This window comes from Delphinapterus leucas, chromosome 14 (genome assembly GCF_059928025.1).
Source record: "Delphinapterus leucas isolate spDelLeu-1000000601 "Yukka" chromosome 14, BTC_Dleu_Yukka2, whole genome shotgun sequence".
Lineage (NCBI taxonomy): Eukaryota > Metazoa > Chordata > Mammalia > Artiodactyla > Monodontidae > Delphinapterus > Delphinapterus leucas.
This window is the reverse complement of record NC_143142.1, coordinates 7,998,574-8,011,944: the sequence shown is the minus strand read 5'-3', so window position 1 is coordinate 8,011,944 and position 13,371 is coordinate 7,998,574. Positions and strand designations below refer to the sequence as shown.

At 50.7% G+C, this 13,371-nt stretch overlaps 1 protein-coding gene across 7 annotated transcripts in view; it reads right to left on the bottom strand.

Annotated features, from left to right (window-relative positions):
* Positions 1–13,371, bottom strand: part of KDM2B (lysine demethylase 2B) — a 122,395-nt gene that overhangs the window by 88,328 nt on the left and 20,696 nt on the right. For 5 of the 7 annotated variants that reach the window (XM_089894454.1, XM_089894462.1, XM_089894463.1 and 2 more), the window contains exons 5-6: positions 7,769–7,947; positions 7,414–7,520 (exon numbers count right to left, since the gene is read on the bottom strand). In XM_089894454.1, the coding sequence (XP_089750580.1) occupies positions 7,414–7,520; positions 7,769–7,947 (286 nt within the window). Of the gene's footprint in view, positions 1–339; positions 617–682; positions 840–7,413; positions 7,521–7,768; positions 7,948–13,371 lie in introns of those variants that run through there. The other 2 variants (XM_089894458.1, XM_089894460.1) reach the window with 2 other exon arrangements.

The following is a 13,371-nucleotide window of genomic DNA, read 5'->3' as shown; positions in this document are numbered from 1 at the left end:
GGGGCAGCCCCACCCCGCCCTTTTCCCTCCAACTTAGCGAAACTCCCCCGGCAGCCCAGGCGGCGTCCCCTCGGGCAAAGGTTTCGCGGGGGGGACCTGGAAAGCTGGCACCGGGTGACGGGGCTGGAGGCGCCGAGCGCGCGTGCACACACGCTACACACTTACACGCAGCCCCAGGAGACACAAAGAGCGGCTCCGTGATGCCGGCCGTGCAGCCCGCGGGAGGGAGGCGACCCACACCCCGCCCCGGTGCGCCCCGAAGGAGTGAGGGGCTCCCGGGCAGCCCCGGGCCCGCGGGGCGCAGCGCAGGAACGCCCGCCCGGCCCCGCCCGCGGTTACCCTCGACTGCAGCGCGGCTCCCGGGCGTCCCCTTTGGCGGCTGAGGCTCGACACTCGTCCGGCCCCGGCGACCAGAGCCGAGCCCCCTCCACGGTGCTGCCAGGCCCCTGTCGAGGACCGCGGAGCCCTCGCTCGCTTCGTTCTTTTCTCGGGGAGCCGGGCGCAGCCTGCGCTCATCCCCGCGCAGAAACTGAACACCCGCGCGGCACGGCGGCTGCCAGGGAGGCAGAGGGAGGCCGCGGCGGCGACAGGGAAGCGCGCCCGACCAGCGCCAGGGGACGCCGCCGCCCACGGCCGCCCCCTCGCCCGGGCTGGGTGGGGGCACGAGGGTAGCTCTCCCCACCTCCGTTCTACTGGCAGGCGCTCGGGGACTCCAGCACGCCCGTTTTCAGGGAGGCTGGACGCCGTCCTGCTGCTGAAGGCGACGACCCAGCAAAACCACCTTCCTGAAACGCACCCCTCGGGGCAAAGCTATAGAAAGGACCAGTGCCAGGGGGTGGAGGGCTTGTCTGATCCCGGGTATGGCAGCCCAGAGATCAGGGATGCGGCTCTGGCCCTAAAACAGACTAGCTGTGACCTTGGACAACCACTTCCCCTCTCTCAGCAGCTTCCTCGCCCTGGGGGCAGGGAGGTGACCTGACGTTCATCTGCAACCTAAGATGCTCTTTCCTGCGCCTGCCCCTACCTGCCCCCTTAGGAGCTGTGTAACCCCACATCATAGAACTATTGTGGGAATTAATTGAGATAAACACTTTGATTACTTAATCCAATCTTCACAACAGCCCTGTAAGGTCATTTGCAGGACTGTACCCATTTTACAGATGAGAAAGCAAGACAGGCTCAGAGGTGGTGACTCACCCTGATCACTACCCTCGTAGTGCGGTGCTTACCCAAGCAGCCTGTCTCAGAGTTTCTCAGCGCTTCTCCCCAGGTGTCCCTGGTAAATCCCAAGATCTCAAGAAGCCGAGCGTGCAGGTTACAGCCAAACCTCAACCACTAACTGAAGAAGTCAGTCCAGCTCAAATCAGAAGTCCCCCCTCCAGGGCACGCTCATCAGGACCACAGCCCTCTTCCCATCCCACCCTTCCCCCATAAACCACAAGGGGGGCCAGGAGATGGTGGTATGGTGTCTGCAGGGGCAGAAATCAAACTTCTCGATTCTTTGGCCAAATCCCACTCCCTGGGCTACCCAGCATTATTAATTAATAGGTTCCAATTATCAAGTGCTCATAATAATAGCTGCTTACATGCATGATACCATTTTATCCTTAAAACAACCTAATAATCCCCATTTTAGGGAACTGAACATTAAGCCATTTAAAGGTGGTCAACGCCCTGGCCCAGGGTGTTGCTTCCTTGTGTCATTTACTGGATGGCTCACCCATTAGTACCTCCCTGATGGCCTGCTGTGAGGTTAAACTGTAAACTCCCTGGAACTGGTTAAATTTTTTACCTTATGTATGCTCTGCCTATTTAAAAGAAAAGATAGTAATGACAAAGACAATCCCCGACCTTGGATTTGAGCACCAGTCATTGAATTAAATGAACTCAGAGAGGAGAAGGCCCTGACAACAGGATCAGGCTGTCCACATGGGAGACATATTACTTTTCTCTTTTTTTTTTATTTTGTATTTTGGCTGCACCACGCAGCAGGCAGGATGGTTCCCCGACAGGGATTGGTTCCCCGGGCCTCCGCAGTGAAAGCACCGAATCCTAACCACTAGACCACCAGGGAACTCCCCCATATTACTTTTTAAGTCACAAATGCCCAGATCCTTGTGAGTAGGGACCACACCAGATTCATCTGTGTAAGTGCAGTACCAAGCAACAGCCCTATAATTATTCTAACCAGCTATGTGACACTGGACCAAATCCTTCCCCCCTCTGGATCTCAGCATCTCATTTGTTAAAACTAGTCAGGAACCTCTAACTGGTGGCCCTTACAGACCAAACCAGGCCCTAGATATGCTTGGTCTGGCCAGCACTCGTTCAAAAAAAAATGTTTTTTAAAGGCTGCCTCTCCAGTTATCCAGAGCCACACCAGCCCCTACTGTCTTACACTCAGCTGCTCTATCCATTACTGCATTGAGCCACTATGATTTCCAGCTTCCTTGTCTGTTAAATGGGGATAGTAACCTGCTTCCAGTATCACTGAGATCTGGGTGCTAAGTGTCTAACACAGCACCTGGGGCCTTACATGGCACCACAGGAAAGGCTGGCTCTCTTTGTTCTTCTTTTCGAGGTAGAAGGGAAAAGCCAGGAATCCAGAGACCGGGGTCCGGGGCGTGGCCCACATGTGACATCAGCATCCTCTCTAGGTCAGTTTCTCTATGTGATACATCACACGGGGGACGATCGTTTATGATGCCAGCAAATGCGGTTGATGAGGGTGAGCCGGTAAATACCGGCTGTAGAGATGCCCTACGCAAATGCGAGGGAAGGTAGATTAAAAAGCAGAGGATGCCAGGATTCCAATGGCAGCTGCAGACCCTGTGTGTCTACAGGAGGCCACGTAGACAAACATCTTATCCCAACCACATTTCACATCCACTGCAGGCTCCATCTTCCCCACATCATGGAGGGAGGCAGGGCAGGGATGACAGGATCACCACTTTGTAGAGGGAAAAACTGAGTCTCTAAGAGGAGACAAAAGCTTTGCCATAGCTCAGGGAGTGATAGAGGCAGCCCCGAAACTTGGTCATCCCAGTGCCTGTCTTCATCCTGTTTCAGCTGCGTACCCCCAGAAAGCACATGGGAAGAAAATGCAGTCAATTTTCAATTTTGGGGGGCCAAATGTAGGCTTTACACGGGATCCCCTTTTGGCTGGGCTTTTGAGCTCTTTCAGTCCACTGTATATCTCTAATACACCAGCAAACCTCATTTCTGCAAGCCCAGTGGGCTACAGGAGCAGGTGAGAACAGAAAAGACTCACTAATTTCTTTCTGGAATGTGTTAAAATACCCAACGGTCCTAAGTGAAAAAGGTGTGCCCATGTCATAGACCCAGGAGATTGCAGAGGATTTAAAACCTGTCCACAAAGTCTTTGAGAGCTCCCCACCCCTTCCAGAGACAGGGCCAAATTTCCCTCCCTTGAGTGCGGGCTAGACTTCGTGACTTGCTTTTAACTACTATAATATGGCAGAAGTAAGCAGTATGTGACTTCCAAAATTAGGTTATAAAAGGCACTGTGGCTTCCTCCTTGCTCTCTCTCAAACCATTTCTGGCAGAGGGCAGGAAGCTGCCATGTCATGAGGACACTCAAGCAGCCCTATGAAGAGGCCTACATAGTGAAGAACTGAGGCCCAGGCCTAAGTTTTGGGTTTTGTTTTGTTTTGTCGTGCCGCACAGCTTGTGAGATCTTAGTTTCCCGACCAGGGATTGAACCTGGGCCCTCGGCAGTGAAAGCACAGTCTTAACCACTGGACAGCCAGGGAACTCCCCAGATCTAAGTTTTGACACAAGCTCATTCAGTACTCTGAGCCAGAATCACCCAGCTAAGCCACACCCAGATTCCTGCCCTACAGAAGCTGTGAGCTGATGCTGCTAAGACATAAATTTTTTTAAGTTGTGAAGTTTTAGGGTAATCTGTTATGCAGCAATAAACAACTAATACAGGGGTACTTCCAAATCATTGTCACTGTTTGTACGATTATGGAATCTTCCAAGACAAATAATTCTGTACAGCCAAAACATTTCTGTGGGGCAGAAATTAGGGGCGGGGTGGGGGGAAGGCCGTGGCAGAAATGCATTGGCACAGCTGATATTCAGCCTACCCTGTCATCATCTTTTCCCTTTATCCTGCTTCTTCATGACACTTATCACCTCCTAAATTATATTATTCACTTGTTTGCTGGCCTGTCTCTTCTCCCAGCCAGAATACAAGCTCCATGAGAAGAGGGACTTTGTTTATTCACTGTATTCTACCAACTACTTAGAAGAGTGTCTTGCACAAAATACAAAGTAAATGCAGCAAGAGGTAACTAATACACTAGTATACTCTTTTTCTTTTTCTTTCTTTTTTTTGGCCACACCATGCGGCTTGTGGGATCTCAGTTCCCCAACCAGGGATCGAACCTGCGCCACAGCAGTGAAAGCACCAAGCCCTAACCAATGGACAGCCCGGGAATTCCCACACTAGTATACTCTTTAGAAATCTTTGTCTCCCACAAATTTGCAACTACCCCTTCGACAACTGTCTCCACCCCTTGTCTTAAATAACTGAACCAAAACCCATTAAAATTCCTAACCCCCTCACCATGATCGAACGATATAAATCCTGGAAACAGGGAGAAGTCAGTCATGGGTTTGTAACCCTCCTCTCGTCCCCCCTGCAAACCCTCAGTTCAGGTGGCCCTTCAGCTGTCTCCACTCTCCAGGCACCTCCAGCATGGAGGCTCTGTGATTTCTAGAAAGTGTCGTTTTAATTAAATTCCAAAGAACCATTCTATGATCCCAGAGGACTTCATCATCATGGGATTTTTACCTTGCTTATTAACTGAAATCAGCATTCTTTTCAGCCGAACAAGTGGACTACTTCCAAGGTGACAATTTCCTTCCTAACAAGGTTCAAATCCTATAACAAGTTCCCACGGCCACTGACAGGGTTTGTAAATCTATTTGTCACATAGTCCAACCAATATGTCCAAGACATGTGGTTCTAGGAAATTGTGTGTGAGCCTTTTTCTGGTAATTAGATAGAATCCTCAATGTATTAACAGAGCTTACTATTTAAAGGAATCTTTCAATAAAGTGTAGAATACTGAATATCTCAGAGAGGCAAAGTAGATATTAATTGAAATCTGTCACCCAAGGCTGTCTATTTTACCTTCCTAAATACATGCCCTGTTTGTCCTGTGCTCTCCTCTAACCCTCATCTAGATGATGCAGTGGTTCCTCATACCAGTCTGCCCCCACCTCCTTCAATCCACACGGCAGCTGCAGAATTTGCAGAATACAAATCTGAACACACACCTCTCTGCTTAAAATCTCAGAGGTTTCCGACTGCTCTTAGGAGAAATTCAGACCCCTCACTATGACACTGTCAGGTCCTGTCAGCCTGACCCACCCCGCATCCTGCACCATTGACCTTCCCTTGATCTGCTCCAGCCCCACTGGCCTTTCTTTGGCAAGTCCTTCAGGCCCGTCCTGTCCCCAGCCCTCCCCACCATCCCAGGCTCTCTGCACACAGCCAGAAAAGCTCTTCCCAGGCCTCTTCACTTAAGTAACTCTTCTTCCCTTTAGACTGCAGCTCAGGGTGGCCTGCCCTGCCCTCCCTAACCCAGTGAATCCCCCGGTACATGCTCCCATAGCACCGAGGGTCTCTGCCTTGTGGCCTCATCACAGCTGCAAATTTCCATTTGTTTCTCTGACTGTTGGATTAACATCTGTCTCCTGAATAGACTGTAAGCTCCATGCAGGCAGGGAGCTCATCTGGTTTTCTCCCTGCTCTATTCCCGGTGCCCAACACAAATCCGATGTTCAGTTTATAGGCTGAATCAATCAATCACTCAATCAACGAGGGTCAGGATCTGCCTCTCACTAATCTGAATCTCACACTCTTTCCTCAAGCTCTGCCTCCGTGATTCCATCAAGGACCTTGGCACTTGCCTACTGCCATCCCTCCCCCACTCCCGTCCCATCTCCTCTGTCCTTTAAAGCCCAGGTCAATATCCCCTCCAAGATGATTTCCTGATGCCAGCAGCCCAAAAGGATTCCTTCTCTCCCCATTTGCCCTCTGGGAACCTGTTTCCCTCTGCCTAGGATGAGAGCTGCACCTTACCCTCACGTTAATGGCACGTTCTCCAGAAGGTAGGGGCTTTTAGTCCTGTTCATCTTTTACTTCCCTGTTCCAAGGGCTCCATAAATTTTGATGTGATCGGATCGGAACAAAACAGAATTGAAAACCCTCCTACCAACCCCTCCTTGAGCCCAATCTTTCCCTTTGAGGCAGCCCAGATCCAAGGGGTGTAAGGAGCTTCAGCTTTGAGGGTAGAAAAAAATGTCTGAGAGGTAATTAAAGAGAGAGAGAGCTTGAAAGCAAAACCTTGAGAAGCCCAGGGCCAGCATGCTGGCCTCCCTTACAAAGCCTGGCACAGAGTTTGCATTCAATATGCACTGAATGAAGGGCTGAGTGAAAAGTTCACAGCCTTTAAGCTCCTGGGGTCACTCCTGGCAGTGGGGCTGAGCAGAGAGATGCTAATGGATTTGGAGTCACCAGAGCCAACTCTTCTAGGAAGCCCAAAGCAATAGTTCTGCCTGGGCCACCAGCATCTCCTTCTCATTTTGAAGATGGAAACACAGAGGGCCTGAGATGGTACGGGCCCCAAGGTGACTTTCTCATCCCAAGGGTCCGCCACGCAAGTCCTAGAACATGGAAGGTGCTCGTAGCTACCTCTGCCCATGTTAAATAATCAGTCTCAGGACTTGCTGGTCACACCACATGTAGTGATGTCCCTGCAATTAGATGTGGCCACCTTCCCAGCCCACCACCAACCTCCCGCTTAGAGGGCACCATCTCTCTAAGGAATGTCTGGTGAGGAAGTGGCCCCTGGCTTTTTTCAGGAAAGGTTCTTTTCAATCAGAGGTCCCAGGTCTCAACAGCAGGAAGCAAAAAATACCAGACCCCTACCCAGCCCTTGTCAAAAGTAAAGGGTCTGTGGCGGACCCCTAAAAATCCACTCCCAGGACATGCTGTCACTTGGAGGGAGAAGACGAATGTTTGACAAGTACACATACACACACGCACGTGCACACACACACACGCACACACAGATGCACACAGAGATGATTCCCATTACTCTTCCTCCTCTTCAGATCACATCCCCCCAGGGAGAGCTGGCAGGGAGGCCAAAGAACTATCTGGATGGAGAATCCAGACCCGGAGCAGAATGCAGAGCCCCTGCATTCCAGGGAAGCAAGATGCCAACCTGCCCACACCAAGGACCCCCAGCCCTCACGTCCCAGCAGCGACCCCACAGGGCCGTGGCCTCACCCCAGGCTCACTTCCAGCCCCCGCCCCCCACAAGGCTGAAAGCCACCCCCTCCCAGGTCCCGCCGCCAGCCAGGCAGTCTTACTTCTTCACTTTCGGGTACTTCATCTCTGCAATGGCATTCGTGGCTTCCGTCTGCTTCTCCTTCAAGTGCTGGGGCCACATGTTATCCACCCAGTCCACCAGGTCTACCTGAAATCCAGCCAGGCCACCGTCAGCGCTTCCTGGCTCCGAGTGCCCTTAAGCTGGACCCCATCACCACACCTCAACCCTCCTCCTGCTTCCAAACGCCTCCCGCCCTCCCCCTGGGCCAGCGGAAGGTGGCCAGGGAGGGGACCGCAGCCGGGTGGGGTGGGGGGCACCTACCACGGTGGAATGCTTGACCAAGTGCTGGCCAGGGAGGGAACCGCAGCTGGGGGTGGGGGGGTGGGGGCGCCTACCACGGTGGGACGCTTGACCAAGTGCTCCAGCTTGGTGTGGCTGAACTCAAGGCTGATGACGTTGTATAGCTTGTCCCGCTGGGCCTCGGGCGTCTCATAGTACCGCACAAACTGGGACATGCTCATCTCCGTGCCTTTCTGGGTGTTCACGTCCATCACATCCACCAGCCGCCGGCTACCTGGGGGCAGAATCCACAGGCTGGTGGCTCCAGCCAGCTGGGGGTGCAGATCCTACTTGGGAGGCCCCGTAAAACAAAACCTGCCCCTGTCCTAGCATCCCCCATACGCCTCACCCTATGCCCTGTCTGCTCAATTACCTGGTCCTATCAGTTTTCCTCACCAAGTCACTCTCCAATCTTAAAACGAATCCCTCCCCAGTCCATCTGCTTCCCTCCACCACAACCAACTTGCCCCAAAATGCTGTTACTGAGCTGCAGAGCTGGGATTTGAAGCCAATTCCATCTTATGCTAGAACCCAGGTTCTTAATTCTTAACCCCCGACCTCCACCTCTGCCCTATGCAATACTGAATCTTGATCACATGCTAAGGTTGACAAATGATCCCCGCCTTCAGTGGCTGGCTCGTTGCCCCACAGATCCAGGGAAGCCTTGGAGAACTGCTTTGTTTTTGAGTCAGGAGTGCAAATCCACCAGGGGGCATCCCTGAACTTTGCTGGAAATTCTGGTCATGCTCTGGGCAGTGCTGGCTCCTTCCTTACCAGGGCTCCTGGAACAGGTGGGCTCTGCTCAGCTGTTCTGGAAAGCCCACCTGTCAGAGAACCTGCTATGTTAGAGTGGGGGAGGGGAAGAGAACAGGCCCCCAAGCCTGTTTCTGGCTGGCCTCCAGCCTTCCACCTCCCCTGCCTCTCCTTCTGCTTCTCCTCCCTCACCTTGCTCAGGGTCCCATCTGCAAAGCCCCCTGAGGAAGGGGATTTGCTGAGCAGGTAGGTGATGGGAATCACAGCCCTAGAGGCTGGTGCAAGTCAGCATTAAAGGCCTGGAGCTCAGCTGCCCCATCAGTACAATACAGTGGTTAGGCTAAGACTTTGGGGGTTTGAACCCCAGCTGGACCTCGGACCTCTTAGCGTCTCTCAGTTTCCCCATCTGTAACACGGGACAAAAATGGCAGCCAACCTATGGGGTTGTCCTGTGACTTAACTGAGATAATGTACATGAAACATTCTTGAGAAGTGCCTGCAAGTAGGAAGTGTCACCTAACTGGCCAATTTCATTTATAATTACAGGTGGAGAAAGTGACGTGGTGGGAAATCAGAGCCAGTTAAATCTCTGCCAGCCAGTCCAAAAGGACTGACCACTTACCATCCTAAAACATAATCAGGATGGCTAATGGGGGGGATGGGGGGGTTATGAGGGGCGATGAAAACGTTCTAAAATTGACTGTGGCAATGACTGCACAAACTCTGTGAACAAATGAAAAACCATTGAATTGTACACTTTAAATGGGTGAATTGTATGGTATGTGGATTATAACTCAGTAAAGCTGTTATTAAACAAAAACACTAGGCACTAAATGACCAACAAAGTTGGTTTTTCTAAAAAATATTTTTTTCTTTCAAAAGTCTCCTATCCACTTAAAACATACCTAATAAAAAATATAAATTATTCAGCCATAAAAAGGAGACGGCCCCCGACTTACCATGGTTCAACCTAGGTTTTCTGACTTTAAGATGGTGCAAAAACGATACACATGCAATAGAACTGTACTTGGAATACTGAATTTCGATCTTTTCCCGGGCTAGTGATATGATCTTCTCTTGTGATGCTGGGCAGCTGCAAGGAGCCACAGCTCCCAATCAACCACAATCACAAACTTACAGCCATTTTGTTTTTTCATTTTCAGTACAGTATTCAATACATTGCATGAGCTTTTCAACACTTTATTATAAAATAGGCTTTGTGTTAGATCGTTTTGTCCAACTGTAGGCTAATGTAAGTGCACATTTAGGGTAGGCGAGGTGAGGCTATTAAGTTTGGTAGCTTAGGTGTATTACGTGCATTTTCAATTTACAATGCGTTTATTGGGATGTAATCCCACCATAAGTCGAGGAAGATCTGTCGTAGCGATACATGCTACCACATGGATAAACCTCAAAAACATGATGCTAAGGGAAAGAAGCCAGACACAAATGGTCACATGTTGCATGATGTCATTCATATGAAATGTCCAGAATAGGCAAATCCACAGAGACAGAAAGTAAGTGAGTGGTTGCCAAGGGCTGGGAGTGAGGGAATGGGAGTGACTGCTAAGGGGTGTGAATCTCCTTTCGGGGTGTTGAAAATGTTTTAGAACCAGCAGACGGTATGGTTGCATAACACTGTGAATGTATTAAATGCCACTGAACTGTACATTTTAAAATGATTAATTTTGGGACTTCCTTGGTGGTCCAGTGGGTAAGACTCTGCGCTCCCAATGCAGGGGGCCCGGGTTTGATCAGGGAACTAGATCCTGCATGCTGCAACTAAGAGTCTGCATGCTGCAACTAAAAGATCCCACGTGCTGCAACCAAGAGTCTGCATGCCGCAGCTAAAAGATCCCACATGCCCACATCTAAAGATCCCGCATGCCGCAACGAAGATCCCACATGCTGCAACTAAGACCTGGCGCAGCCAAAATAAATAAATATTTTTTTTTAAAAAAGGAAACGGGAAAATGATTAATTTTATGTTATGTAAATTTCACCTCAATAAATTTTTTTTAACGCAATTCTTCTCCTGAACAGAAGAAGGATGTGGGTAGAAAAGGCCTGTTTTTTACTTTTTTGAGCACTAACAAGGTTTCCAGACCCCCTCTCCCCAACACAATCCCCAGGGCTCCCTGTGCACCCTCACCCCACTCTGCTCCTAGCCAGGTGCAGGTCCCCAGTTGACCCACCTCGGCCTGCCCCACCCTCAGCCAAAAAGGGAAGTCAGGACTTGGAGTGGTTAGAGCCGTGAGGAGCAGCTGGGGCTGAGCGGGACAGGAGAGGAGAGGCCTGGGGGTGGGAGAGGCCGAGGGGCTGTATCTGGAGCGCTTCTAAGAATAGCTTCCTCGGTGTGCAGGGAGCTCCATCCGGCTCCCCAGGTGTCCTGGAAGCCTCAGCTGGTGGGAGGAGTTGGAGTGGGAATAGAGGGAGGAGGAAGGGAAGTCGGTTCTTCTGGGTGCCTGGGCTCCATACACCTCCAGGGAAACGCAAGTGCACCAGTAACCCGATTCAACCCCACTGGGTTCCAGCCCACAGGTGAGGATGAGAAATGCAGGAACATTAGCACACTTCCTAGGGAAGCAGAACAATACGGATTGAAGTGACCATTGGCTTAGGAGTCTGACGAATCTGAGATAAAGGCCAGCTCTGAAGCGAACAGCAGTTGAGGAAAAGTTTCTCTCCATAAATATATTCCAGCCAATAAATGGCAAAGGAGGGACTTCCCTGGCGGTCCAGTGGTTAAGATTCCATGTTCCCAATACAGGGGCCCCAGGTTCGATCCCTAGTCAGGGAACTAGATCCTGCATGCGGCAACTAAGAGCCTGCATGCCACAACTAAATATCCCGCGTGCCGCAATTAAGACCCGGAGTAGCCAAATAAATAAATATTTTTTAAAAAAAGATTACTCTGTGCTTCCACTGCAGGAAGCACAAGTTCAATCAGATCCCTGACTGGGGAACTAAGATTCCTGCATGCAGCGTGGCACGCCCCCCCCAAAAAAATGGGGGTGGGCGGGGGGAGGAATGACAGAATTAATTAGACCATCACCACTTTGCAGCCCCTGATAAAATAACAGAGATAGACATCAATGACTGCTAACAACAGAGAGAGAGAGAGAGAGAGGGAGAGAGAGAACCTAACACGTGCCTCCTGATGGATCTATGAGGCAGTCAGAATAAAATGAATGAACTAATGAATGAATGAGTGAGAGAGGCAGACTTTGAATCTGATCAAGCATCTATATCCAACTACCAATTTACAGAAACGACAGAGAATCGAAGAGCATGTTAAGCTACTCCAAGGCAAAATCCAGGCAATGAAAAATTCTACAGGTCAAACAATCCAATGGGAGATAGAGGGAGAGCCCAGAGATTATTAATAAGAGACTGAAAAGGCACCTCAACCAATCACAATGCAAGACCCTTATTTACATTCTGACTCATACAACTGTTAAAAAAAAAAAAAAAGTAGGGGGGATATCCCTGGAGGCAGAGTGGTTAAGAATCCGCCTGCCAATGCAGGGGACATGGGTTGGATCCCTGGTCCAGGAAGATCCCACATGCCGTGGAGCAACTAAGCCCGTGCGCCACAACTACTGAGCCTGCGCTCTAGAGCCCACGAGCCACAACTACTGAAGCCTGCACGCCTAGAGCCCGTGCTCCGCAACAAGAGAAGCCACCGCAGTGAGAAGCCCGCACACCGCAACCAAGAGTAGCCCCCGCACACCGCAACTAGAAAAAGCCCACGCGCAGCAACGAAGACCCAATGCAGCCATAAATAAATAAAGACCACTTTAAAAACAAAGTAGGGACTTCCCTGGTGGTCCAGTGAGTAAGCCTCCGCACTCCCAATGCAGAGGGCCCAGGCTGGATCCCTGGTCGGGGAACTAGACCGCATGCATGCAACTAAGAATGCCACAACTAGAAACCTGGTGCAGCCTAAATAAATAAATAAATATTTTTAAAAAAGAAAGTAACATTTATGCTATATATGAAACAACTGGAAATTTGAACAATGGATATGGATATTTACTCATTTTAAGGAATTTTTTAAATTCCTTAGTTTTTAAGGTTCCTAGTTTTTAAAAGACTAGGTGTGAGAGTGCACTCCATGGTCCTGAGCATCCGTCTCTTGCTTCAACAATGTTTGGAAGGAAAAGACCCAGGGACGCCCCTTCCCCCAGCCTCCAACCACCCTCCAGCCATTTTTCCAGTGGTAACCTTCAGAACGAACCGCTCAGGCATCAGGGGCCTCCAGGACCAGCCAACATCATTTTTTGCGCTTAGCTCCTTATTACCAATCAACTGTGAGCTCCCAGATGCGTCAGAAATATTCCACCGCAGTGGAGGCTGCCATCAACCGCCTGGTAAACATGCATCTGAGGGCCTCCTACACCTACCTCTCTCTGGGCTTCTATTTCAACGGTGACGATGTGCCAGGGGGTGACTCTGGAGGGCGTGGGCCACTTTTTCCACGAATTGGCAGAAGAAAAGCACGAGGGCACCAAGCATCTCTTGAAAACGCAAAACCAGCGTGCAGAAGCCATCCCAAGATGAGTGGGGTAAAACCCAGGACACTACAGAAGCCACCTTTCTCATGGAGAACCTGAACCAGGCCCTTCTGGATTTGTATGCCCTGGGTTCTGGCCATGCAGCTCCCCACCTCTGTGACTCCCTGGAGCCACTCCCTAAGTGAGGAGGTGAAACTTATCAAGAAGATGGGTGACCACCTGACTGACCTCCACAGGCTGGCTGGTCCCCAGGCTGGGCTGGGCCAGGATCTCTTTGAAACGCTCACCCTCAAGCAGGACTAGGAGGCTTTGAAGCAGCCTTTGAAGAGCCCCTCTGGTGTCAGGGCTTCTGCCTGAAGCCTCTCAATGCAGCCACTAGGCAGCTTTTT